Source organism: Stigmatopora nigra, chromosome 9 (assembly GCF_051989575.1).
Source record: "Stigmatopora nigra isolate UIUO_SnigA chromosome 9, RoL_Snig_1.1, whole genome shotgun sequence".
Lineage (NCBI taxonomy): Eukaryota > Metazoa > Chordata > Actinopteri > Syngnathiformes > Syngnathidae > Stigmatopora > Stigmatopora nigra.
Window position 1 is genome coordinate 10,342,301 of NC_135516.1, and position 26,760 is coordinate 10,369,060.

The following is a 26,760-nucleotide window of genomic DNA, read 5'->3' on the forward strand; positions in this document are numbered from 1 at the left end:
GCAAGTGATCCCAAAGCACTTCCGTTTTCAGACCGTGTCACTTTTGTAGTTCCCCCAATCGTTGACCTGTCAGCGTTGTAGTACAATCCGTCCGCTACGAGCCGTTCCGTCAAATCGCGTGTCTTCCCTCCCTCGCTCCATGCACCCTTCCGCCCCAAGCACAGCGAGTTCCAGGGCGTAGCAGTGCGCCGCCGCCCGGGGAACAATTGTTCCAACTTGTATCCGCTCGAGAAGCTAACAAGTTGACAGCTAGCGGCTGCTAGCCTGACAGCTTTCGCTCCGGGGTGGAGGACACCGAAGAAACCAACAAGTAGCCCATCGGACAAAAGTCAAAAGTAAGCACACGCTAGCATCACAAAATAAGTGTACGTGTATTATTTTCTTTTAACAAGTTGAGAGGATTTTGTTTTTGTAAGAGGCACAAAGCTGCAAAACCAGTGTTACTGCTATCTGCTGGTGGTCACCAGTTCAGCTGATCTTCACCTTGAGACCAGTTTTAAAAATAGTCTGCATGTCCTAGCGTAACATTTTGGACACTCTAGCAACTGTGGGCGTATAAAAGGCTTGACTTGAGTTGAGCCTGTTTGGAGACAACGACGGAAGTTTAACTGCATTCCCATTGGCGTAGAAATTAAATAGCCAAATGTACTACATATTTTTTCTACAACGTAAAAAGAGTGGTTTTCCAAAAGATCCCAAATGCACAGTCCTTACTAGAAATCTTGCCACCTATTTTCCAACTATTTCAGTGCCATTGACAGCCATGGACGTCCAATCACGTGGGTGTTTGATCCTGTGAGAGGGACTGAGTTGATCACTCATAGAAGGCCAATCCGTTTTAACTGAGAAGGTGACACGGGGACATTGGCTGGCACCGACAGATCCCAAATCATGCAGTTAAACCGGATTGGCCACGCACGCACGGGGCGAACAGCACATTTTTCTATCTATGGAGAAACTCAATTATCTACAATGAATGAATTGTGAGCGTGGGTTTCCTCTGGGTACTCCACTTTCCACCCACATTGCAAATCATGCACTCTAAATTGTGGCCTGTGATTGGTTGGCCACCCATTCAGGGTCGTTAGCTGGGACAGGCTCCGGCACCCCCCGCGAGGCTTGTGAGGATGAGTGGTTCAGAAAATGAATGAGTTCACTATGCTAAAGTGGGACTAATTCCCAATTGATCAGAAATAAATTGCATGTGATCTATGGAGATAAGTTCACTAAACATGAGTGAACTAAAAGTGAGTCATTGTGAGTTAAGGCTGGGAAAAAAAAACATGCAATGACTCATTAACTCATCAGTGGGCGTTGCCAGGTTTTCCCAGTCTAAAAGGATGGGATGTCGGCCAATGAGTTAGGAAATGCTAGCCAAGGTCGCTCAGCTGACTGTGAGCTCATAGCGAGACAATAAGCACAACAACACACGCGCACTTTCACCGCTAATTTTGCGCGCCGACACGTGACGTTAGCGGTCGGTCGGTAGGCCAGCTGTCTCAACGCCTGGTCTTCCTTCACCTCTACCCCAGATGCAAAGCACCAGCGTGACGCTTCAGTCCAGAAAGAGGAAACGAGATGTCTCCAACGTGGATGGCGAGATGGGAGAAAGGATAGGCAAAATCCCCAGATGCACTGTGGTGAGTAGTCACCGCTACAAATGGATTGGACGCCTATTTACGTTCAAGGTGCCCAGTAAGTTTGTCGTACTTTGCCAGCGTATGGAACCAAAGAAGGAAAAGTGCTAGCTTGAGGCTAACAAATGTAAATTGAAAAGCATTCAATTCAATGGTGGGCTATACAATAGAAGGCTAACTCAATTAGCATCAAAATTTGTATCCTGAATTGAAATTTGAATACAAGTATGCATCACTGAAAGAATAAATGTTCTTTTTCAGGGGTTGAAACATCCGGCGCCTTTTGCCGACGAGTTGGTGCCGGCCAACGCGCGACCCTACGTGAGGGTTTGCATGGAGGACGCCAAGCGGGGGACGCCACGTGAGTCAAAGTGGCTTTGCCATTATCATTTTCACCAACGCACAAATGTCTTTTTGTTTTTTTTTCCTTCCAGCGGAAAGACCAGTGCGGGTTTACGCCGATGGAATCTTTGACGTTTTCCACTCGGGGCACGCTCGGGCTCTCATGCAGGCAAAATGCCTCTTTCCCAATACGCATCTCATCGTTGGAGGTAAGTCAGGTGGACGGACAAAAAAAAATCCAAATAAATGACGGTCATACGTCACTCTAAATTGCCCAAATCTAGCTATGATTGGTTGAGCAGTTAGCTTCGATAGGCTCCGGCACCCCCCTGCGAGGATCAGCGGTTGAGAAAATGAATCTTTTACTTTCTTGTCCAAGTGTGCAGCGACGACCTGACGCACAAGTTCAAGGGCTTCACGGTCATGAACGAAGACGAGCGCTACGACGCCATCCGCCACTGTCGCTACGTGGACGAGGTGGTGCGCAACGCTCCCTGGACTTTGTCGCCGGAGTTCCTGGCCAAGCACCGCGTGAGTTGGCGGCGAGCTGCCATCTCGTTTGTGCTGGCCTTTAATCCGTCCAACACGTCTGTCCAGATCGACTTTGTGGCCCACGACGACATTCCGTATTCGTCGGCGGGGAGCGACGACGTTTACAAGCACATCAAGGAAGCGGGTGAGTGAGAGCCACCTCTCAAAATGGCGAGCTTTCGGGGTGATGGCTACGCGGCGCTCTCGCAGGCATGTTTGCGCCCACCCAGCGGACGGAAGGTATCTCCACCTCGGATATCATCACGCGCATCGTCCGCGACTATGACGTGTACGTGCGCAGGAACCTGCAGCGAGGCTACACGGCCAAGGAGCTCAACGTCAGCTTCATCAATGTGAGGAAAGGGGCGGGGCTTTCTCCTCGTCGAGAAGGTCAAGGTTAACACTTGTGGTCTTTTTCCCAGGAGAAGAAGTACCACCTGCAGGAGCGCGTGGACAAGGTGAAGAGGAAAGTACGAGACGTGGAGGAGAAGAGCAAGGAGTTTGTGCTCAAGGTGGAGGAAAAGAGCATTGACCTTATCCAGAAGTGGGAGGAGAAGTCCAGGGAGTTCATCGGAAATTTCCTGCAGATGTTCGGGCCGGAGGGAGCTCTGGTAGGATGCTTTCACTGAATTTCTTGCAATTTCCTAGCTAGTTAACTGGAATGACAAAAGTCATGTTGCCATTGTCTACCGTGCAGAAGCACATGCTGAAAGAGGGCAAAGGTCGCATGCTGCAAGCCATCAGCCCCCGGCAGAGTCCCAGCAGCAGTCCCGCCCGCGAGGAACGCTCGCCGCCGCACCACAGTGGGGCGCGAGGCTACCTGGTCAGCAGCGAGGAAGATGACGACGATGAAGACGACGACGAGCGAGACGAGCGCAACTAGGACCCCGCCTACTTTTTCCCTCCAGCACACTCCCATCCACCTAAATAGCCTGGCTCGTCATCTTAATGCGCTGACGGCGTTAGACGTCCAATCAATTAGTCATATTTCATTCTTTTTAAACAATAAGAATACTTAGTATAAATTGTCTTGATTATACCTTTGTTACAATTTGTTTTAGAAATTAGAATTATTTTAGATTGCCCGTGACTTTTTAAATGCATCTATTATATATATGTATATATTATATATGTCAATTTACAAATGTCTGTTCATCCACCCCTCCCACTCAAAATGGATTGGACGTCTAGGGCCGTCAGTGGCCCCAAGACCTGAGCTTTCCGACCAATTTAAATGAATTAAACGTATATCGCAATGAATTATGATATCAAAAAGGAAAATATTACATGGGGGATAAAATGTACCACACTTAAAAGCATTAAAAAAGTTCCAAAACTTGTAAAGAGTATTGTTTTGTTATTTTCAAGAAAATAACTTTTCCTTAACTGTTTGATAAGAAGCCATTCTATACACATGGCTTTAAATTTCATGGAAAAGTGAAGCTAATTCCACAAATCCACTGACAATTTTAGTCTGTTAACATAATTGGCAGCCAACTAGTTAAACAGTTAGCGCAACAGACTACAAAAAAAAAGGCAAATTCCAACTTTTTGGAATACATTGTCAGATTTTATTGGACAGAACGTTTACCAGGGCAACAAATATGAAGAAGCGGACAATGGAGAGAAGATAAACAAACACCGTGGGGAGACAAATCGCACATTTTTGCCCACGCGTTTATAGAATAAGTGTTTTGTTTTGACACCGGAAAAAAATGGGGTCTTAGTGCTTCGGGTACATTTCGAAAGATTTTGTTTCTGTTCAAGAAGAAGAAGAAAAAAAGGAGAGGCCGACCAATAGGCCATCATCAGGCTCGTCTGGAATGTTCGTCTTCCTTACACAAAAGCAACACACGCACACTTGAAGTGTTTGCGTGGACGTGACGGGGGGAATTTTCCACAGGTGCACAACAACTATATACCAAGAATCATGTGAAAGCACAACAGCGACACGTCATCTTACCAGAGAATATTCTAAAGTGGCGTCTCAGCGCCCCAAATTGACACGTTCCGATTGATCTAATAAGGTCATAGTTCAGCATGACTTCACATTGACTCGTTGCAATTTTTAGGGTTTGTAGAGTCAATCTCTGACATCTAGTTATACGACGGATGAGAGGGAGGACGCTAAGAATAATTGAGCGAGAAAGAGATAGAGAGAGAAAGGGGGGTGTGGCGGGGTACCCCGGTCTTGGTTCAGCAGCGCGTCTCGTAGATGCCCGAGCGACCGATGTAGCGAACCCATTTGATCACGTCGTGGTCGCTGTAGTTCAGCTTGGACTCGAACACCTTCAGGTAGCGCACCTTCAGGCCGGACGGGGCGAACGGCACCTGTCCAAAGACAACGGGTTCCTCCGTCAAATAGATTTGGCAATTTTCGGCGCTTGTGGGGTTTGTTTTCGCTGTTGCTATTCATGAATCATTGTCAATATATTAAATCCCGTGAGCTGACGATTTGAATCTTTGTAATGGGGAGAAAACGTGCTTCAGAAATGATTGAGTTAGCCTCTCAAATAGGACTCATTTGTGGCGATTGCCCTTGAATTCCTCCCTTACACAATTGGTCATGATTAACCCATTGAACGTCCAATCCATTTTGAACTCATTGAAAGTGAATGGTCAATACGCTTCCATTTTTGTACTTTCGAGAGAGGAAAAAAAAAAGCTATAGTCTGACCTCAAAGTTCATGGAGATGGGAGGCCGCGCCCACTTCTTCTTGTCGTTGGTCGGCAACAGCTCGATCTCGGCGCTGATTTGAGACTCCTTCATTCCGGCCATGCGTTTGATCCTAGGCGGGAAGGGGGAGGGGTGAGTACATTGACGTCGATGGACGCCGTGGCAAGCGCTCTGGCGTTCACTCACTTCCACACGATGGCATTCTCGCTGGCCTTGTACTTGGCTTTTCCCTTCATGCAGATGACCTGCACGCCGCTGGTGTTGAGCGGCGTGGGGATGCGCACCTAAAAGGCGGGCAGATGGAGCGCTGGTTAGCGGGTGACGCTCGCTTTAGCCACCGCCGATGACTGACTGAGCGAGCGACCCTCCTCACCTCAATCTTCTGGGCCAAGAGCGAAGGCTTGAAGTTGGACTTGATGACCACCTTGACTTCCAGCTTAGTGCGGCCCACCTCGCGGACCAGAGGGATGACGCGGAACGGCAGGATGATATCCTTGGTGGTGCGATACCTGCAAACGCCGTAAAATCCCATTCAACATTAATGCCTCCAAGTAATACGTTCCAAGTCCTGGCGCAATAACCATGAATAACTGCCACGCAAGGATTAATATAAATGATAGTGTTAAATATTCTTTGGACTTTACAATGAATTGAAAAAAAGAAATAATACGCCTATAAGACTTGAAAAGTTCATCATTTTAAAAGACAATCAATGAAGCCATTACCATTAATGGCAGTCAAAGTCACATTTTTTTTTGCGGCGACTGACCTCATGAGCTCGTACTCTCCGTCCGGAGGGATGAAGCTGATGCTGCGCTCAGAGTCAAACTTGCTGAGACGCACGCACTGGTGGAAGGTGCAGTCGTCGATGGCGATGGACTGCTTCCCACTGCCGCACAGTAAACAAAACGTCAGTCCGCAGCCATGCTAACCGGCTAACGGTGTTCAAACCACACACATGACGACTAGCTTTAAGCTCTGACACGAACGGACGGGTGGTGTTTCATTTGCCCGCGACGAGTGGACCACTAACAATGTCCCCATTCCGTTTTTAATCGGCATCTCTTTTGCCCACATGCACTATTTTTGGACAAACAAATAATGTAGAGAGTAAACACCAAATCTGACCCGAGTGACTTCGTTCCAATTATAAGCTATAGGACTCCCACTCGGCTTGTTTTGATTGACAGATAGCGGCCAAAAAAAATGGCAATATTGGTGTAAACACAGGAGTAGATTCAATTTCACGGGGACATCGCCAGCGGACCACCGTCTATGAGATAATACAGACAGGTCCACAAGTATTTGGACACTAATACACATCTATCTAAATAAGAAATGTACAATTAATGGTGACTTACCTTAAAAAAAAAAAGCTAATTTGCTATTCATTTGGACTTACCCCAAAAGCAACAAATCTGCAATTGTAGCAAAATCGCAGTGGATTAAATGTTGGGCAAAGTACTGTATTTTTAGTTTAAACTTTGGAAAGACTGGAGCCATTTACGAGGCTACGCTCTAAATACTTGTGGACCTAACTAGATGGCGTGAGAGCACTCGTATCAATGTAGCCGTACCTTCCTCCCCCTAAATCACTGAGGTAGCACGCAAACGCGTAGAAAGGAAGGAAAGACAGGCACAAAGAGAGCAAAAAAAAAAGATCAAGAAAATAAATGGCAGAGCAAACAAGGCGAAGGCCGAGGACGTGTTCTTCTCCGTCAATCCACTTAAGCGGAGGGAGGGCTCACCTTTTGCCGGCGTCGTCCGACGCGCCACCTTTGCCCTGCTTGTCGATGACGATCTTGTCGTTCATGCCAAATTTGCACTCGGGCATGCCGCTCAGGTAGCTCTTCATCACCACTCGGCCCGACACGTGAGCGCTCAGGACTTGACCTGAAAATGACAGACTGTTAAAAAAGGGGCTTTTCACATTTTTATGAACTTATGTGGCCCCCGGGCCGAAAAGTTTGCCCGTCCCTGGTCTAACGTCTGCTCACCTTGCGGCGACATGAGCAGGTTGACGCTCTCCAAGACGTCCAGGAAGAGTTCATTGCGGCGATACTTGATGCCCTCGCGACGCCAGCCGATCTGGCCCGTCACCTGGCTGGTGATCTGAGACTGCTCCTCTTTTGTCTGGGGAAGACAAAGAATGACAAACGCGTGTCAAAGCACGTCATAAAACCAGAGTAGGCGGCATGGGCGGCGACTTTTTCCCCCAAATTACCTGGTGCTGAGGCAGGAACGATGATCCACGTCAAATGAAGGACAAAAAAAGAAAACAAAAAGAGCAATTATTTTTCATTTGACCAAGGATTACTGTAACCAAGTTTACAAAGTTGATGGAGTCCACTGACCTGTCCTTTAATGCCCTGCTGGGTGATGAAGGTCTTCAAAGCCCCGGTTTCAGAGTTCTGAGGGTATCCAAAGTCCAAAATCTCTACACGAACAAACAAAATGGAACGTGCGGTCAGAGATAGGTTTGTCGATACAAAGCGGGGGCGCGTGGCCACCCGTTTGTCGCTTCTCACCGTCGAGCAGCTCGTAGATAAGCACAAAGTTGTTCTTGATGTTCTCCTCGCTGATCTTGCCAAAGTAGGCCGTCATGACGTCGCACATCTTGTAGAGGAACTCGAAGACCATGGCGGCGTTGACATTTTGCTTGGTGACGGCCGCCAACCAGATGTTGGAGCGCTTCACGTGGAAGAAGCTGGTGCGGGCGATGTTGGTGACCGGCGAGCGCACCTGCTGCCGCGCGTGGATCACGTTCACGCGGAACGCGTCCACTGCGTTACGCCTGTCGACGGTTTCAAAAGGAGAACACGTTAACCGCCTAAATCGCCGTGCGCTCACAATTCAACTATTTTTATCTAGCTTTGACTCGTGATTAATCGCAAATTCATCTCATTTTTCATTCTTTGTAACTAAAATATCCCAAAAGTAGCACCAACAACTTTACTTCCTGGAACGTCAGTATGTCAGGGTTAACTTTAGTTTTCTATCATCAACTTGCGATTAATCGAGCCGTAAATATAGCACAATCTCCAGCATAGCAAAATATTTCACTTCTATTTCCATCATTCAAATTCAAAATCTTTTATCCTTTTCCATAGTTAACTTGCAATTAAGTTCAAACGGGGTAAAGTTGCCATTATACAAAGCGTAGATAACTCATCTCATCCTTAAATTTATTCTTTTCAGCTGAAATATTCCATCAAATACCATGCGCAAATACCATGCTAATGCTAGCGCCTTTTCTTCTGTACGTCGTGCTTGGATCCTTTCCATTGGTGCGTGTATTTAGGGGGGGGTCGTTTTCATGACAGGTGACTCATGCTCGTGTCAAAATTGATTGGCGTGCAAGTTTAGGTTTAGGCAGCAGGGGGCGTTTTGTTTTATGTCCATGAAATGGGAGAAGTGGGGGTGGAGGGGGGCATGCTTTGTATGGTAGGATTTTCTCTTACCGATTCCTACAGGGGCCAAAATGGACAGATGAAGGAAAATGGCGATTAAAAAAAGGGAAACAGGGATGAAGCGTCGCAAAAATGTGCAATGCAATGGATGTTGTACACGATGATTGACATGTCATAATGTGACCCGATTTACAGCATGCTCCGTTTGGATGTGTTGCAGCTCGGCTTTTTGTAAAAATTATACATTCTAAAAGGCACTGGTTTTAGTAAACCCGTGTTTGTCGCTCAAGATGAATCGGACGGCTATCGCTAAAACATAATCCTTCATTTTCAGCCATTATATTTCTATTGACGCCAATAAACGTTATTTATTCTGGACAGGGTTGGCTGCCAACCTCCCAGGCAGATTACATTGGACCTCTTGCATCATCAATGAGTTGAGCAATACGCGTATCGTTCTTTTTTTTTTCTTTACCCTATATCATCTCGGTAAACCCGAGAAATGAGGACCTCCCCCTTGTGGTTGTAGATGAATAATCCTCCGATCATTTTGGCTCCTTCTCAGACCCAACAGGCCATAATGAAAACACACACTGCCTGAAAAACAAAAAGATACAGGAAGGAAGGAAGGAAGGAAGGAAGGAAAGAGGGAGGAAAGGGGAGGGGGCATTAGTGACCATCGTTACAGACAGACGTTTGTCCCTATTACACTTGTCATTAATTAATGAGGGGAGCCTGCAGCTGCACACTACTATCTTCCAGGGAAGCTGTTTTTTTAACTGTCAAATGGATTGAAGTGTTTTTACTCTATTTTAAAGGGTCATGTACATTTTTTTTAAAAAGGGTAGCATTTCATCCGTACTTCACCGAGACTCGTGTCCAACCATGTCCTTGTCACAATTGTTTACTTTGAGATTAACACCAGATTAGCAGTAAACTGAAGCACCACGACACCAACTAGATAGTGACAATGATTAAACCAGAAAAAGACTTGACCAATGTAATTAACTGCAACAATACTCCAACATAAAAATTAAATTTGCTCAATTTGCGGGTTTAATTCACTCTTATACAAAAAAAAACCGTGTAAAAGACCACCACAGTCGATTACATCTCAACCCTGCTTGAAGATTCTAGAAAAGCCATGAAGGACATGCTTCGAATTCCAGAAGGATACAGGCCAAACAAAAACAGAAGATTCGGTTAAGAACACGGCATCATGGCTCAAATCTTCAAGCAATTTCTAGTATGATTTAAGCAGCGTCGTGACAAAAATAAAAATAAATAAATAAAGCGTTAATGACCATGTCACGAGACGACTTTAGTGGTCCTCAATGGGGCCCCGAGTCAAGATGTCTGCTCGGTCGGCCCGTTTTCTTACGCTCATATAGCTTCATATTTATTCAACTTTACGCACGGACAATATAACAATATCTTTGTTCGCAATCTTAAAATATTCCTCTGATATTAATATACGAGTGTAAGTCTGACCTTCATCTTCAAATGGATGGGTGAGACGCTCCCTAGGAAGAGATAAAGCTAGCTGGCTAATTTGGTTAGCCAAGTTAGCGCACGACCACGAAACCGTTTCCGGTAGCGCGAAAATAAGACGCCGAAAAACGCTACCTTCGCCATTTCCACAAGAACTATCAGAATACAACCAACGCATGAAATATAGTGAAAACGCACTCGGACGTAAATAACAGACAGCTATATCAATCTTCCCTTTTAATTTGACAGCGAAAAAATCCTGCGCTGTTACGTTCCGCTCTCGCTGCCCCATATACTTGCCGCCGCTATATAGCTAACATTGCTAACATTAGCCCGAGTCCGCAATGATACATTTAAGTGGATATGAAAAAATGTCTCGATGAAAAGCCCTTCATTTTCAATGCGTATTTTTAGGTGGAATGAGGCGGGTTTACCGTCGTTGAGTCCCGGACTCTGCCAGTCAAGTCCCCCGCACTCGGGCTCCGAGGAGGATTCCGAGCAGTTGGTTTAGCCCAAAGCCGCTAGTTGGTTTCTTCCTTATGGTCTTCAGTGATGTCAGCTGACCAGCACAAGCACAGCCTTTCCGTCAAAGGCAGGAAAAGGCGTGGCTTGCAACAAATGCAACCGCACCCAGGCCTGACCCTGATAAAAAGCCCAAAATTCAAAAACTTCAAAATTGGAAAGTCATTTTGGAGTCATGTTATGTATAGCCTATCCAACTGTGAGCAAATTGAAAATATGTCATATAGTACTTTAGGTAAAATTTCCATATTCCCTGTAATGATATACGTATTGTCTTTTAATTTCTATGTTTAAATATAATATTCATTCCTCGTTACTTTTTAGAAGATTTTTACACCAAAAATCTTTCAATATTTATTATTATTGAATTATTAATTTCATATCTTTGGCATCAATGTACTTTTTTATGTATAGTTGCTAAATTTACACCCAATCAAGGGGTTCATATTTTGCAATATCTTGTGAAAACTACCATTATATATGTACTATAATATATTAAAACAGCACTTTATTTTGATCTATTACACTACAGTTCAGTTGTATTTAACTTTGAAACTGCTCATGAGTGCATTTCCTAAATTTGAAGAATCAAATACAGACAAGAGTCACAAAGTTAAGTCATAAAACTATATTTATAAATAAAAAGGCATTTCCTTGATAAAAGAGTAGTGTGAAAGGCATGGAAAGATTCTTTTTTTATCACTATACATAGCAACAAGACCAACTAAAAAAAAAATTAAAAAACAATGCTCGGGTTAGGAGGTGGCAACGTAGTGGACAAAAAAATTCTGGAAAAGGAGGCTCGCCATTTGCGTTGTCAAAAAAATAAAAATAAAAAAGCCGTGATCAACAACATACAAGATAAAACATTCCCATTTTTTTTCTTTTCTGGCAAGTCGAGCAAGCATTTAAATCCGAACGCGTTTAGTGTTCGATATACATTTTGTTCTATTTTGTTAATTCTGACCTGGATTCTCGCGTGGTGCACAATTTTTAAGATTAAGGAAGACAGGCAAAGAGGAAAAAACAAATGAAGATTATCCACGTGGAGAAACGCAGAGTCATCGTCGCGCATTTGGCTATTTGTCTTTGTGCTAACTCGTCCTCGACTGACAGGCGCTTTGGTTCTTTCGTCCTGGCTTGTCAAAAGTTTGGAAAATGATTTCAAATATCCATTCCAAGTTGTTTGTTTTTGCACTAATTAACATGATTGAGGGTCATTCCAGGGTCAGTTACCCTCCATTTTGGATCAGTTATTGGACATTTTGCTTCACTTTTGGTTGTGTTCTTGCGACAAAGTCGTTCAAAAAGATGAAATTTGTCACGCCGTAGCACATCTGTCATCCATTATTAAAGTGTATCTGCATGGAGTTGAAAATGTTAGTACGGTGACAAAAGCAGGAGTGGGAGTGTTTCTTCACTGAAGAAAGTAGGACCACAACTACTGAGAAGAGAAGCACAAAGGAGGCGGAGCAAACGCCACGTGACCACCCACATCAGGCTGGGAAGTCACATGACATCGACGAAGAACTCGCCGGCGTTGCCCACCGACATTCGGAGGGACTGGCGCGACGCCGTGAGCTCGGGCGGGGCGGCCGCCAGATCCCTCCCCGGGGGGGCCCCGGGGGCCGACGCCGTCGGGTGCGCCAGCTGCGGGGGCAGGCCGGGGGGCCCGTAGAGAGAGCCCTGCCCGTAGGCCGGCGAGCGGGAGGAGGCGCTGCGGTGGCTGCGGAGGCTGCGCTCGCTAGGGGGCGCCACCGAGCGCTCGCTGGGGGCACGCTGGCTCCTGTTGTCGGGCTCGCTGCCGCTGGATTTGCGCCCCTCGTTCTTGCTGCAGTTGGAGCCGCTGCTCTCTGTGGGCGGAAGGGACCGATGGCGACATTTTATTACAATTGTGAATTCCTCGGCAGGTGTCACAACTTTAAAAAGTAACTCATTTGTGAGCCATCTATTGAAAAGGACTAATTTGCAGTTAGTTATGGTTGAGTATGTTATATACAGCTACAGAATATATTCAAACGTATCATTGGAAATGGCGGAAAAACTCACCGCTGTGTTGGCTCCCGGCGCTGCCGGCGGCGGCCGGGCCGGCGTGGAAGGGCTGCGGGAGGTCGTAGGGGTGAGGGATGGGGAACTGGTAGGGCAGAGGCCAGGGGGCCGACCCGGGGTGAGGCAGCGGCGGGAGCGTGTCTTGATCCGAGGCGCCCCCGCTGGAGCCGTCGTGGTCGTGGAGAGACAGGTGTGTCATATCTGAGAGGGAAAAGGAAGGCAAAACGTTTGACCGCATTTGTACAATAGAGGCTGGTGTGGATGGAGGATTGCTAAAAGTGGGCCAGACCACATGATTTTTGGCCCTAAAACGCTCATGACAATAGCCGTCAATGCCATTTAAAGAGGAGGATTTGCAGCCAGTTGAAGCCAATTGGACATCCGTCACAATCAATTGCATCACTCGAGCTGATTTGCTATGGATTTGAGATTTGACTTCCTATGAGGAATTGAGCACTTACTGCCGCAGAGGTCCCCGAAGACGTAATAGCACTGCTCGGAGAAGGTGATCTTATTGACGGTGTGGCGGATGTATCCGGCCTTCAGCAGGTTGCTGGCGTATTTGCGGGCCTCCCTGCGATCGGCAAAGCCTTCCACGTGGTGGAAGAGCCAGTCTACCACGTCCGAACCTGAAGACGACACGTCAAGCGGTGATGGGTTGGAGAGCCCGGGATCTGCTATTTTGGGCGGGGCCTACCAATGAAGGCGTTAGCGATGGTTATCTTCAGCCACATCCTGTCTCGCACTTCCAGGCCCGACTCGGGACAGGCCATGGCCTTAGCAACCGTCGCCATGTCGCTGTGGATAGACAGGTGGAAGTCGTCGAATCCTGAGAGGACCAAAGAGGACAAAAGTCAAAGCCACTCATCCCACTTTTATTTCCCTCCTCCAATGGGCATGGTAAACTCCCTCATTCACTTAAATTACATCACATTTTCCTTCCCAAAATCATGCTGGGAAGCCTCATAAATTTCATCTGAGCTGAAAATTGTTGGGTGGCGAACAAGTGAGACACAGAGAGCTAAATTATAAAATGGTAAGCGTCAAAAAGACACACCTTAAATCAGAAGTGGCATAAAAAATATGATGAGCAAAGAGCCGCATATGGCTCGAAAGCCAAGTCCCCGTTTTAGGCTTTTCACAGTGAAAATGCTTTCTCAAAATGTCAACTTTGTTTTAGGAGGGGGCGTATTCCACAAAAATCGGGTTGTTTACTTAGCCTCAGCATTTCATAAGATTGCATCATCATTTCCCGTTTGTGGACCAGACATTTTGACTGCTGCGCCATTTTAAGACACCGAGAAAAACCCTCGCTCAATGTAAAATAACACAGATAATAAAACGGAGCCCGACGTCAAAACGAAACAAATAAAAAAAGGTCGAGGAGAATCCATCGGGTTGTAGGAGAACTGTCTAGGGAAGAATACGTTTTATTTCAAAAGGATGAAAAATAAAAGCGCCCCTCGGCGAGACCAAAGTCGTGAGTTACGGCCGACTTTTAACGAGCGTTATTCAACATGCGGGTTTGAACCCAGTTAAAAAAAAAAACAACGTAGTCAAATGTGGAGCGCAGAAGAGTGGTTGAGATTTACGAAGGCTTCTGATAGCGACGCAGCCTTCAAAGCTTGATGAGATTCAGACGTTGAAACGGACGGAATAAGCGTCTCAGATGTCCGCCACATCAAACCGCCACATTTCAAGCTTTCGTTCTGCTAAAAGAGATTCGGCATGCTTTTTTGATCCATCTCCAAGATGCCAAATGCTGTCTTGAATGTTTTACAATCCAAAAAAGAAAATTCCCGGCGTTTTGGAAATGGATCAGACGAAGCCAACCCCCCCCCCCCCCCGAAACACACACACACACACAGACACACCAGGGACATCTTGAAATGTGTTTTGTTTTTATAGACGGCGAGGGGGGCTTACGTTCCGTTTCTGGAATGGAGCTGCTGATGGAGGAGCTGGTGGATGTGACGGTGCTCATGGACGGGCTCATCCCGTAAGCTGGATACACCCCGGTCATGGCCGCGGTGTGAGACACCCACGCCGCCGGGTCAATCGGTCGAATTGGCTCGCCTACAAGATCACATTTGTTTGTTTTTTAAATGTATTTTATTTTAATGCTCCGAGTCGGCCACAGTTGCATTTAAGGGATGCTTTGGATGAAAATACTTTGTGATTCTTTAGTCAAAATGTGTTGGTCTTTGTCTATTTTTTGTCAACAAAAGCTTCCAAAAAAGTGTTACTGTAAAAATTCATATAAAAATATCAAATATTCCCATGTTTTCATCCACAAAAGCTAAAATACTAAAGTTAGCAGGACAAATTCCTTGAAACATTAGCATGCAGTCACCGCTACGTACGTATTAAAAAAAAAACATTAAAACTAGAATTGGATGTCTATCATATGTCAACATGACTTGTTAGAAATGACAACTCACTCCTGGGCAGCGCAAAGCAGCCACGTGGGTTGGGGTCCCAGCATTTGGCCACGGTCAAGGTGATGGGACTGGGAGGGGAAAAACAAGAGGACGCCATTGGCTCACACAGACAGAAGGAACGCCGAACTTGGCTGTTTTCGTGGAGGTGAGCCTTACCCAGGCTTGTGCACAATGTCCCTTAGCACTCGGACGGCATCGTCGTTACTCATGTTCTCAAAGTTGATGTCGTTTACCTGCGAGAGAGCCGAAAATAAGGAAATATTTAACTAGAATATTACTTTTCATCAAAGTTGGGATATAACAACAACAACAAAAAATGTCAGAGGAACGTCAAAAGGGAAATGTTAAGTTGCGTAAAACATTAACAAGTGCATTTCAAAGGACATACATATTTCCTATTGGCTCTATGACAAATCTGCAGCCAAACAGTGACACTTAGTGCCCCCTATGATGGTGGTGACACTGATGATTGTAATATGGATTGAAGGTCCCTCTGACATTTAACATGGATTGAAAGATTATATGCAAGGATTCGTGACATACAAATTCCCTATGACAATGACGAATATTATGCAAAATATGACTACAATCTTCTTATCTATAATCAATTCAAGAGAAAATAGAATTCACTTAACAAGAACTACACTGAAGCTTGAACAATGTTGAAAAATAGGCTAAAAAGAAATGACGTTAAAAATCATAATATTTATCCAGGGTTGCCAGTTATTTTGACCGAGGAAAATCCAACTGTCATGGAACATATTAAAAGTGAGTGAGAAAAAAAACCCACAATATTATAATTGCTCACGATGATAGTTTTCCATTCCAAATATGACAAGTGAAAATCATTCACAGCCTCAAAAACCACAAAGCCAAGTGAGCGTGGGAACATGGCTGCCTAAAAGTGGGAATAAGTTGCAAGTGCTTATTACAGTAGGCAACCTGAGATAACCTCTTCAAACCCATCAAAAAAATGTGCTAAAACAAATACTACAACAAATTACGTTAAGATGATAGCGTCTCTTATTTTGGAATACACAAAAAAAGAGAGAAAAAAAGGTCACCTCAGATGAAAGGAGATGCTAATTACTCTTCCTTTTTCAGGCCCATTCATCCAAAAAAATCTCTCACCTGCAAGAGCATGTCTCCGGGCTCGATGCGTCCGTCGGCCGCCACGGCTCCGCCCTTCATGATGGAGCCGATGTAGATTCCGCCATCTCCCCTCTCGTTACTTTGGCCCACGATGCTGATTCCCAAGAAGTTGTATTTCTCTGAAAGTGGAGACCATTTTCAAGTGTGCTTGCTTTAGATGCCCCGCAAAAATGTAAAGACTGAATTCATTCAACTGGGTTATTAAGTGGGCAAACCCTTGAAAGTAGCTTTATGCTAAATTATAATGTAAAATGTTAGAACCAGGCTAACAAGAATTAGCCTAAATGTTACCCATACATTTAAAGAAAATTATTACGTATTTTCCGGACTATAAGGCGCAATCTCATTATAGTTTGGCTGGCCCTGCGTTGCTGGACTTACCCATGTTGAGAGTAACCGTGATAATGTTGAGCGACATAGTCGAGTCGGTGATGCTGCTGAACGATGACGACTGGACACAAAAAAAATGGGAAGACATGAGACCAAAAGGTATTTTCTTCAAAATGACCGCGCCCTCTCACCCTGTCCAGATTGGACGCCTTGGGTTTCCGCCGGCGGCGTCGGTGTCGTCGCATCAGGCGGGATGAACTCTGCTCGGTGGAGCTGCTAAACCTGCTGGTGGCGTCGTCGTCCTCGGAATCGAAGCAGGAAGTGGACTCCAGCTCGCTGCTCATGAAGGAAGAGCAGCTGTCGTACTCGGCTCCCCCGCGACCCGCCGGCCGCGACGAGAACCCGTTCTGCCTGCCGCCTGCGTGGGAGATACGATTTTTTTTTTAGCAACAAATACGGCGTGTATTAAAAAAAGATATATATTAGAGCGAACCTGGGTCGGCATGTTTGCGTCTGGGCTTCTCTCGCTCTTTTCTCAGCGACGCCACAGAACCCGTCTCCGTGTCGTTGTCCAAACTGTCCCGGCCGCTCGCTGCTTTTCCGCTGCAAAATCAAACCACAAAAAACATTTTTTTATTCCCTTTGGAATTGACGATGAATGATAAATCGCTTCCCGTGGAGTGGCTGTTATTGACTGGCCACCCATTCAGGGTCCCCCTTAGCTGGGATAGGCTCCAGCACCCCCCTTGTGATGATAAGCGGTTGAGAAAATGAATGAATTGCCTGTCACAATACACGTGTAAAAAAAAAGGGTGATCTAACTGGTAAGAAGGCGGTCGAGAGTCCCCGATGCCACCGGTCCTCTCCAAAGGGGGCGTGGCCTCCAAGTCCACCACCGAACCGGCGTCCGTGTTCGCGCCGTCTCCAGAGACCAGCTGTCGATAGGCCCAGATTAAAAAAAAGAAACAAAGACGCAGACAAAAGATATACATTAGATTTTCATCTTTTTGGCATCAAGAGGAAGATTTTGTAAACCAAGCGTCAAAAGAGCAGATTTGCTTGACAATTGGCAGATCGGAAATGGCGGCCATTTTGCGAGCGGGCCGCTGGGTTGGACCGACGCTAATGACATTATCTGCAAGACACGCGGGGGGATCTGGAAATGAAATCCGGTGATGGGCCATGAAAGGGAAATTCATTTAGCTCTGTCTCCAGACACTAACGCGGTCGTGTTGTTGTTCAACTTCTCCGTTCAACATACCTCGCTGGCGGGCCAGAAAGTGTGGAAATGCTTCGTTTGCGAGAACGTTTAGCGGGCGGGGAGGGAATGAGAAAGAAACAACGTTCTTGGACTTGGACGGTAATGCGCCATGGCAACCACAAGTGGGTGGACACGCCGAGTTCAAAAGTTTGGAGAGTTGAGACGGGGAAGCTCGCTGGCTGACAAAAACACACACACACATACACATGTGTGTGTGTGTGGCTTAGCAACCACAACTTGGAATGTCAAAGAGTAACCGAATGACTGAAAAACTTTATTACCGCCGCCAAGTACAAATCCAGTAAGAGAAGGTTGCATTTTCTATGTACCCAAAAAAAACAAAAGTTTTCATTCAAGATTCGGGATACAAAATCAAAAAACATTCCTGTTGTCGTAAAACTAAAATGTACCCCCCAAAAATAGTCCATAGCATTTTGCATGGTATGAAAATAAAAAAGTGCATACTTGCCATTGAAATGGATTGGACGTAGTGCAAAAATGAGCAAAAATGAAAGGATTGGAACTCACCCATGACACCACACGGCCGTTAAAGCAGGGTAGTTTGGCGTTGTCGTCCGATATTTCCTCTTTTACCACCCTGTAAAGCAAACAAAGATGGCTTTGAGGAATCTTTCACCCACAGAAAAGCAGTCTCTCGGGGAAGTCAATTCGGAGGCTGTCTAAAGGCAAAAATGGGCAAATGACAAAACCTAGTACATAAATGTCACATTTTGAAAAAGCTCATAAACACTATATAGATATTTGTTACTTTGTGAGCATACTTTGTGTATTACAACATTTAAAAACATGTTTTTTCATTGTAAGATCCTATTTTTATCTGTTTTTTTAGAGGGTGGGCACGGATTAATTTGTATTTAGTTATTTTAAAACAAGCTGTGAACTTTGAAAACAGTTTGTTAATGTGCCCCACCCTTATTTGATTAGAGCAAAACCAACTGGAGAAACCTGGCTAAAAAAAGGCTTAAAAATAGTACACGAGTAGGCTCGACTATTTAGAAAGATTTGGTGGGGTGTACACCGTAAACTTTTTCCAGTTTGAGCACAAAGGGAAGCGAGCGTAAAAGTGCCAGAGTGATGAACGCTACATTCCTAAGTGCAACTCAGCATTCCTCGGACTAATGGACAACAACAGCAGGGCTAAACTAGCTTAAACTATCAAGCTAGCGCTTTGACGTCGTCATTAGTTGTTAGCTCGAGTTGTTCTAATTTTTGCGCGTGATGTCAAACGTCACTCAAAAAAAAAGTCGCTAGTGAGACGTGTTTGCTCCAGTTATTAATACTAATAAAATAGTTTACTAGACTGGGGAACCTGACAGTCTTGTTTTCTTAAATTCAATTGCTAATATCCTGTTTTATAGTCAAAAATGAACCTTACCAGCTCATGAAATTCCTCTCTTAAAAAAAAAAATAACTGCAAAGTTTACAACCCCTCAACAACTTAATAAAGTTGATAAATACATTTTGTTGAGAAGAGGAATTGCATCAGGTGACGTCGACGTTGCATTTTAATTATTTTTTATTGAATGAGAGTCAAATGTCAAATCGTGTGGCTCTTTTTATCCTTGTGTTGTGAATTTAAATGAATTTGTCAACAGTAGACGTTCAATCCATCTGAATTTAAGCAAAATACTGCTATTAGACATCCAATCCATTTTAACTGGGAAGGCTGACAGCGAATAATTACCGCAACTTGGAACCAAAAAGTGACTGAACCAGATGTCATGATGTGAAAAGCAGCAGTAGGTATTGAAAATAGGATTTTCCTACAATACTACAATATGAATAATAAGACAAGTTGTTAACTATCACCCCAAAATGCCACATGGAAGTCAATGGGAAAACGACATTGATAAAAGTTATGCATTAAATTGCTTTTCTGGAAACTATGAGGATAAAGAGCGTTGTAGAACATGCACCAATATGACATGGAAGGAAACACGTTCTATCGAGGCCTGCTGGGTAAACGACGTATGACGTTAGCCTGTTAGCATTGAATTTCTGTCCATATCCGCCAGCTGCTGCCAGGGGTGACGCCACCTAAATACTTATTTAAAAGGGCTTCTCAACCTGCTCGTTTAAAAGTCTGGGATAAAACCATTTGTGACGTTAGACGATGGTTCGGGAAGCCATTCCAACAGGCAATTTAGCCGGCCTACGACATGCTAGGTTTGCCTTGTAAGCAATGTAAACAAACGGTAGGAACGCCAGAGACGCGTTAGCCACTAGCGGCTAACAAAGGAAAGCTAACGTGGCTATAGCCAGTGATCGGCAGCCAGGTGAAGCGATGACAAGCCAGCTGTTAGCGAGCATGACACGCGAAAAAAAGATATTGACGTTACAAAGCATTCATAGAAACAGTTACCCGAAGTCATCATCCATAGATTTGAAGAAAAACTTGTAATTGGGCTTCTTGAGGACATTTTTGAAGTCTGCCAAAGTGACTTTATCAGCCGGCACGGACAATTTCACCAGATAGGGTGTCTCCTGGTCGTCGAGGTGGTAGATAATTTTGGTCTCCCCCATCTCGGAGCGCGACTGAGTCGAAGAAGCAGGCCGGGCGCATCAAGACGAGGGCCCCGGCAGGCTCCCTCTCGGGCCCCGACTCCCCGTGGCGCTAAGGCGGCGTTGCCGTGGTCCTCCTCGGCTTTCGCTGGTGGTCCGACCCGCTGGTCTTTTTTTTTTTTTGCCTCAAAACTATCCTTATTCCACGGCGAAAGCTTCGTACATTTTTCACGGGATGCGTAACGCTACCTTTCGCGCATTTGGGAGGAGGGAAAAGAACTAATTTGGAAGACGAGGATACTTTTTAAACAGAAAATTCACGACGGTCGACTCTCTCTAGGTGCCCAAGCAAACTCTGCTTCGTGAGTTGGTTAAAACTGCAGCAATCACCCCAAGCTGCCTCTAATGAACGCCATCTAGTGGATCGGAAGAGAAGTACAGCGATCCCCTGATGGTATTTTCAAATTTTCGGCTGTAAATTAGGCTATTTTAACCTTTTCAGGGACAGTGGTCGCAACTTAAGACATGAACAATTGCTATAAAAATATATTTTATGAATGATCAATAGTTAAATGCTTGTTAATAAATTAATAGAATGTTATTTATATAATCCATTGTATATAATGAATAGAAACTCAAATGCACATTGGTTGGAGCCCAGAACAACACTGAATTTCTTATGCCATTGTTTATGATATTTCAATCCCACTCAAAACACAAGTTGGATATGTACAGCAACCGCAGTTTATTTAAACTTAATTCATGGACAGGAAAAAACAAAACAAAAAAAATAATGTAAGTCATGTCAATGGAATAAAGTGAAATGATCTCCAACGATCAATAAATGGCATAGAAAATGGAGTCTGGAACATCTGACGATAAAACCTAACCGAGATCATTTGCGAGAGGACAATAGAACATTTTCAGTACAAAAAAAGTGATCGGGGGTGCTTGGTCTCTGTATTTAAATAATCTCCTAAGTGGCTCAAAAACGTTTAGTCCTCCAGAAAGTCGTCATCCAAGTTGACGTCGCTGGTGTCGATGTCGTCCACGTCCAAATTCTCCAGATCTAGCTCCAGCTCTTCCAAAACCTGTGCGGGAAGCTATCGTTTAAAAGCGGCTAAAAATAAAACAAACCCAAGCACCAGGTGAATTTTACCTCGTCTTTTTCTGACTGGGAGAATGCAGGGATTGCCGGCGGAATCGGCGAAGGGACGCTTTCGGGAATGACCGGGGAAGCCGAGGGAACTTCAGGGGCCAATGACACCAGAGATTCGTGGCATTCTTCTTCGGTCTGCAGAATGAGGAATTATATTCATCTTCCCTTCCCTTTGTTTGGGCTTCATATTCCATTGAAGAGAAGCAACGTACCTCAACGGCAGGAGAGCGGATGGTCTCTTTCGCTTCATATCCTTGAGCCTCCTCCAGAATATTTCTGTCTTCGTTTAGCTGAAGGGAAACGACAAATGCTTGGTACGCGCTAGCGTTTAGAAGAAGGACTTGCCGCTAACTCACGGTGACCAGAGGGTAATCTTTGGCGGGCCTAGAAGAGCCTATGCAACTTTCTCGGAGGTAGCTCTCGGCTCCAAATGCTTCTTTCAGACCGGGAAACAGGTTTTCGTACTCGGTGGGGTCGGCCAGGGATTCGGCTGCCTGCGGCGCGTAAAGATGTCAATTTAGGAGGGAAAAAAGATACTCTAAAACACCATTGACACATTAAAATCACCAAAAAACAAATAGACGGCTGACCTTCTGGTTGACCTTGGCGAGATTTTCTCGCCACAATTTGACCACACGGGAGACCTGGCTGGGCAGGTACGTGCGAGCTAGGAAAGCGGCTTCGGGAAGACGGTTGGTCCGGATCAAAAGCTCCAAACATTGATCCAGCCTGCACGCAAAATGTCAGACCCAAAGCGGTCAATGCTGGGGAACTATGTCTAAACCGGCACCCCCGGGTACTCACTTCCCCTGCAGGAAATAGGTCATAAAGGCCACGTTGTTCTTGCCGTCTTTCTCGGCACCCTCGGCCAGCTTGGCCACCATGGGGGCGTTTCCGGACGCGGTGGCCAGGAGGAGGAGTCCGCCGTAATCTTGCGCGTGGTGAAGACACTCCTGCGCCAGGCCGAATTGACATTTGCTGATGGCCAGCTCGGCCAATTGCTTCCACTTTTGCTCTGACTGCAAGTGGGGAAAAAAACAAAACAAATTGGCCATGGACACACGATATAAACAGCGCCCTCTGGCGTTCGTAGAACCATAATGACGCTTCTCTTTTTTTAATGAATTCCCATGTTGCTTACCTCTGCTTCTACAGCCAGCTGGTAGGCAATCTTCAACTCTCCCAGCTGCAACGCCAACTCAAACCTGTGCTCAGAGTCCGTGGACACAGCTAAAGCCTGCTGCTTGAATCCCTACAAAGCCAGAAGAAAATTTCATGTAGAAAAACACAACATGCTAAAGAACCAAAAGCCCAAGTCAATTAGCATAGATAAGCTAATATAACCTGTTTCTCCAGGAAGTGGGCCACTCTGGTCCGTTGCTCTTTAGGAATTGTGGGGAGCACTTTGTCGGCCATTCCAAAGTCCCTTCTCATGACGGCGGTCTGGTACTCCAGAACCGAGACTAGCAGGGAGTAGCTGACAATGTTGAGCTCCTTGTCTCCCAGGTAGAGGCGGTCATCTTTAGGTATGTAGCCTAGTAAATACATGGTTCTGTGCACATACAAAAAACGGGACATTAGAGATCCTCTCTCTCTTTACTAACTGTTATTTGAACGCCATTTGTTTATCTGACCTGTCTAGGTGAGCTATGGTGACAATTTCTCCCCCGACAAAGTAGTTGAGTCTGTTGACAGAGCTGGTGTAGATGAAGCAATCGCCGACCCACAGGCCGGTCTTGACGATCTCCTGGATCTCTCCCTGAACCTGGACCATAAAAAATAAGGATAAAGTCATCAGTATCTAAATGGGGAAGTAACTATGTTTGGTCAAATTTAAAAAAGAAAAAAGGTCAGTTTTTTTGGAACAAATTGAAAGTGTATTGCAGTCAATGGCAACCAAGGAGTTGAACGTCAACACAATTTGTGAATAAGACTCATTGTATTTAAAAGGCGTAAAATAACGGACCTCAAAAGCATCCTCGATGCCGTCCTCGGTGATTCCTTCGTTGTTCTCTTGGGAGGCCGCGACTTTTTCGGCCATGTAGCGAAGGATGAAAAAAGACTCTTCCGTGGCGATGCACACCAACTCGCCGGAGTCGGACCAGAAGATCTGCAAGTCACGGGTCAAAATGGGTTGCAAAATGGACACTCGAGAGAGAGAATGAGACAACGTACGTGTTTGGGTTGGATTTCGATGCGGCGGATCAGCTCGGTGTTCTCCCAATCGTAAAAGGCCAGACCGTTGACTGACCTGACCCCGAGCAAGAAACCCCCGTAGATACCTGCGGGGTGGCCAAAACAACGTTAGCCTCCTCAGTTGGATATGCCGCGCGCTAGCATTGTCGTTACCCTCGGCTCCGAAGTCAGGCTTGAAGGATTTCTTTTCTTTGAAGTTTTTGAAGATTTTCACAATGCTGTTGCTTTCTCGAATGGCGTACCTGAAATCAAATGGATCTTTGTCTTTTTGTACGCTTACAACATTTTAGGGCTGGCTTTAATGATGATTGTTTTGATAGTCCACACACACCACAGATTTTTTGGAAATGATAATGTATCCATTTTTTGTATTAAATGAATACAAAAGAATATTTGCAAAAATGTCATCTAGTTAGGAATGTGAATTTTTACTACAAAAAAATATTGCAAAACCAACATGATATATTGCTAACGCTTTCAGTCCCATTACAATCATAGACGACCAATCACTATCAAGCGTAACCAAAGGATGTCGACTCACTCGGACGAATCGTGCGCCCAGGCGAATTCCTGCGCCGACCCGAAGCTCTTGTTCCTCAGCGCCATGGCGGTGTAGATGATGTACTCTCCGTCGCCGCACACCACCACGAACCTGCAGAGCAAAGTGGAGCCCGGCCCGAGTGAGTTGACGTGAAATTGCCGGCGCCAGCCATAGAGCGCTTGAGCTCGGCCCGTACCTTCCGTTGGGATTGTGTTGGATGGTCTGTGGGTAAATTTCGCAACTGCCCATGTCCTTGACAGCCAGCGGGAGCCTCTCGCCATCTTTGATCTCGGCATCACCCATGGCCTTCAAGTTGGCCTGCTGGATTTCGCTGTGCTTGGCCCAAATGATCTTGCCGCTGGTGTCCATGGACATGGCGGGTTCCTCGCGGCCCACCTGCCAGAAGAATAAAAAGAGATATGAAGCAGTGTCATCTATTATTAAGTTAAAGGACCATTTCAACATAGCAGAAACCCCCCAAAATCCCCTTTTCAGCTCTATAGCACCAATTGTTTCAATAATAATAAACTATGGTGGACTCACTTTAATAATGATGCTTCCTTCATCGTATCCTAGGGCAACGTTGTTGGATCCCCTCAAGCCGCACACGCACCACACGCGCTCCATGCCGTAATTCAGCGTGCTCTCCAGGCGGTACGTGCTGGAGTGCCAGATGCGGACCGTACCTTCGGGGGGAAGAAGAGAGAGGTGAGTGAACTTGTGCGAAGCCGCGGAGACATGCGCGAAAGGTGCCAGCTCACCATCTTCTGAGCCGGTAATTATGATGGGCAGCTCCGGGTGGAAGCTCACGCACGAGACGTTCTGGGCGTGGCCCTCCAAGGTCTGAACGCAGGTCTTGTTCTAAGTTGCCCGGGCGATATCATTGGAAAAATATGTCATTGGGCCCAGGGGCCAGAGCCATCCTCATTTTGGTTGGCCGAACGAGCCGTGGCACCTGGTAGTCCCAGATTTTGACCTGGCGGTCGTCGGCCCCCGAGATCAAGTAGGGCTTGTCTCCTCCGCTGTAGTAGTCGATGCAATTGACCCCCTTCTCGTGGCCCTCCAACGTGAAGTTGGGAGAAGACGAGCCCAGCTGCCAAACCTGAAAACACACCGCGACGGTCAGCACACCGCGTCAGAAGGACGAGCGGCGGCCGGGTTTCCCCACCTTAATGGTCCTGTCCAGGGAGGCGCTGGCGAACTGATTATTGTCCTTCGGGTTAATGACAATCTGCATGACATAGTGCGTGTGGCCCTCGAACACCTGGCTGCAGGACCACTTCTTATCCCAGTCCCAGAGCTTGATCAACATGTCATCTAGAAGAAAGGAAAACAGACATGGTGTCAGGGAAGTGGAGGAAAAAAATGACCGAAGAGTGAGCGTACCGCTGCTGGTGAGGATGTAGGGCTGAGTGGGGTGCACGGCGATGCAACGGATGTAGTCCGAGTGGGCCTCGAACATGTGAACGCGCTCCAGGGTGTTGTAGTTGAACACGCGGATTTGCATGTCGTCCTACCGAGGGAGAAAGCTAACATGAAGCTAGGAAAAGAATGGCAGCTAGCACTCTCCGCTAATTTGACAACCTTTTCAGTTCAAATAGATTGGACGTCTCACAAAAAAACATGCCGATAACCATACCAACAGTACATATATATGAAAAAACTTACTGCTCCCGTGATGACCCAGTTCTTCCTGGCAACAAATTTCGACGCTCTGACAGGCAGGTCGCACACCTCAAAGGTCTTCACCAAAGTCTGTCCACAAAAGTCCGAGTATTACATATCAATATTAACCGTTGCGCGTGACATCTAAACTGCAATTTGACCTGTGTTTCGTGGTTCCACACACAGACGCTGCCGTTGTACAGACTAGCCAACATCCACGGTTCCGTTGGGTGAAGGTCCACACTCTTCACACGGTCGGACCTGGCTGTCAGCCTCCGCTTAATGTCAAGCCTCAGCGGCTAAAACATTGGATACACAAATGGCGTTTAGGAGCAAACTCTTTTTCCTTTGACAGCCCCTATTAATATCACATAATGCTTTGCTTTTCTTCTATCTAATGGGCAATAACTTTACAAACCAGTGGACGCTCAGAAATTTCTTTACAAACAAGTTTTGGAGCGGACAGCGGGGATATTATGCACACAAACTAGCTTAGCCGCTAAGCTACAACTAGGAATGCTTTGGTAGATATTTTCGAGAAGAATAACAGACAAAAGACGTATATAGATAATAGTTAAGGAGTAAAAAACATGATATATTGTTATTTGAATTTGTCTTACCATTTTTAATCACCGTTTCGTTGATATAAGATGAGAAAATAGTGCAGATATCCTAATGTCTCGATTAACGTGAACAGCACTGACGTGGAACTTCCTGTGAGGTCAGAACTCGCGAGAGTTGGGAGGTAGAAAGGGTTGGTGTGACGTGGCGGATAGTGTACTGTACCTTGAAAATATAAAATACTTGTGTTACCATTACAGTGGTACTAATTA

General features: G+C 45.7%; 4 protein-coding genes across 4 annotated transcripts; 1 reads left to right on the plus strand and 3 right to left on the minus strand.

Annotated features, from left to right (window-relative positions):
* Positions 1–13: 13 nt before the first annotated feature.
* LOC144201276 (choline-phosphate cytidylyltransferase A-like) lies at positions 14–3,854 on the plus strand. The gene is made up of 9 exons (XM_077723772.1): positions 14–335; positions 1,533–1,640; positions 1,899–1,998; positions 2,072–2,188; positions 2,359–2,510; positions 2,577–2,655; positions 2,721–2,863; positions 2,933–3,121; positions 3,208–3,854. Exons 2-9 carry the CDS (start codon positions 1,533–1,535, stop codon positions 3,391–3,393), a joined length of 1,074 nt encoding a protein of 357 aa, XP_077579898.1. The 5' UTR covers positions 14–335; the 3' UTR covers positions 3,394–3,854.
* Positions 3,855–4,058: 204 nt separating this feature from the next.
* On the minus strand, positions 4,059–10,688 carry LOC144201275 (AP-2 complex subunit mu-A-like). Its single transcript, XM_077723769.1, has 13 exons — positions 10,523–10,688; positions 9,073–9,194; positions 7,716–7,981; positions 7,542–7,624; positions 7,412–7,417; positions 7,185–7,320; positions 6,936–7,080; positions 6,765–6,782; positions 5,957–6,076; positions 5,561–5,696; positions 5,374–5,471; positions 5,188–5,299; positions 4,059–4,841 (listed from the first exon to the last, which is right to left on the minus strand). Exons 2-13 carry the CDS (start codon positions 9,144–9,146, stop codon positions 4,707–4,709), a joined length of 1,329 nt encoding a protein of 442 aa, XP_077579895.1. The 5' UTR covers positions 9,147–9,194; positions 10,523–10,688; the 3' UTR covers positions 4,059–4,706.
* Positions 10,689–11,223: 535 nt separating this feature from the next.
* LOC144201931 (segment polarity protein dishevelled homolog DVL-3-like) lies at positions 11,224–20,745 on the minus strand. Its single transcript, XM_077724782.1, has 14 exons — positions 20,227–20,745; positions 18,372–18,441; positions 17,405–17,517; positions 17,076–17,185; positions 16,774–17,000; positions 16,634–16,703; positions 16,232–16,371; positions 15,257–15,333; positions 15,101–15,168; positions 14,586–14,735; positions 13,357–13,488; positions 13,121–13,288; positions 12,660–12,860; positions 11,224–12,463 (listed from the first exon to the last, which is right to left on the minus strand). Exons 1-14 carry the CDS (start codon positions 20,385–20,387, stop codon positions 12,120–12,122), a joined length of 2,031 nt encoding a protein of 676 aa, XP_077580908.1. The 5' UTR covers positions 20,388–20,745; the 3' UTR covers positions 11,224–12,119.
* Positions 20,746–21,087: 342 nt separating this feature from the next.
* On the minus strand, positions 21,088–26,693 carry copb2 (COPI coat complex subunit beta 2). The gene is made up of 22 exons (XM_077724949.1): positions 26,548–26,693; positions 26,089–26,226; positions 25,931–26,017; positions 25,649–25,775; positions 25,431–25,579; positions 25,218–25,364; positions 25,024–25,123; positions 24,806–24,948; positions 24,459–24,658; positions 24,263–24,373; positions 23,875–23,963; positions 23,701–23,807; positions 23,492–23,635; positions 23,160–23,290; positions 22,870–23,077; positions 22,667–22,777; positions 22,330–22,544; positions 22,116–22,254; positions 21,882–22,019; positions 21,738–21,815; positions 21,526–21,660; positions 21,088–21,457 (listed from the first exon to the last, which is right to left on the minus strand). Exons 1-22 carry the CDS (start codon positions 26,548–26,550, stop codon positions 21,362–21,364), a joined length of 2,796 nt encoding a protein of 931 aa, XP_077581075.1. The 5' UTR covers positions 26,551–26,693; the 3' UTR covers positions 21,088–21,361.
* Positions 26,694–26,760: the final 67 nt, after the last annotated feature.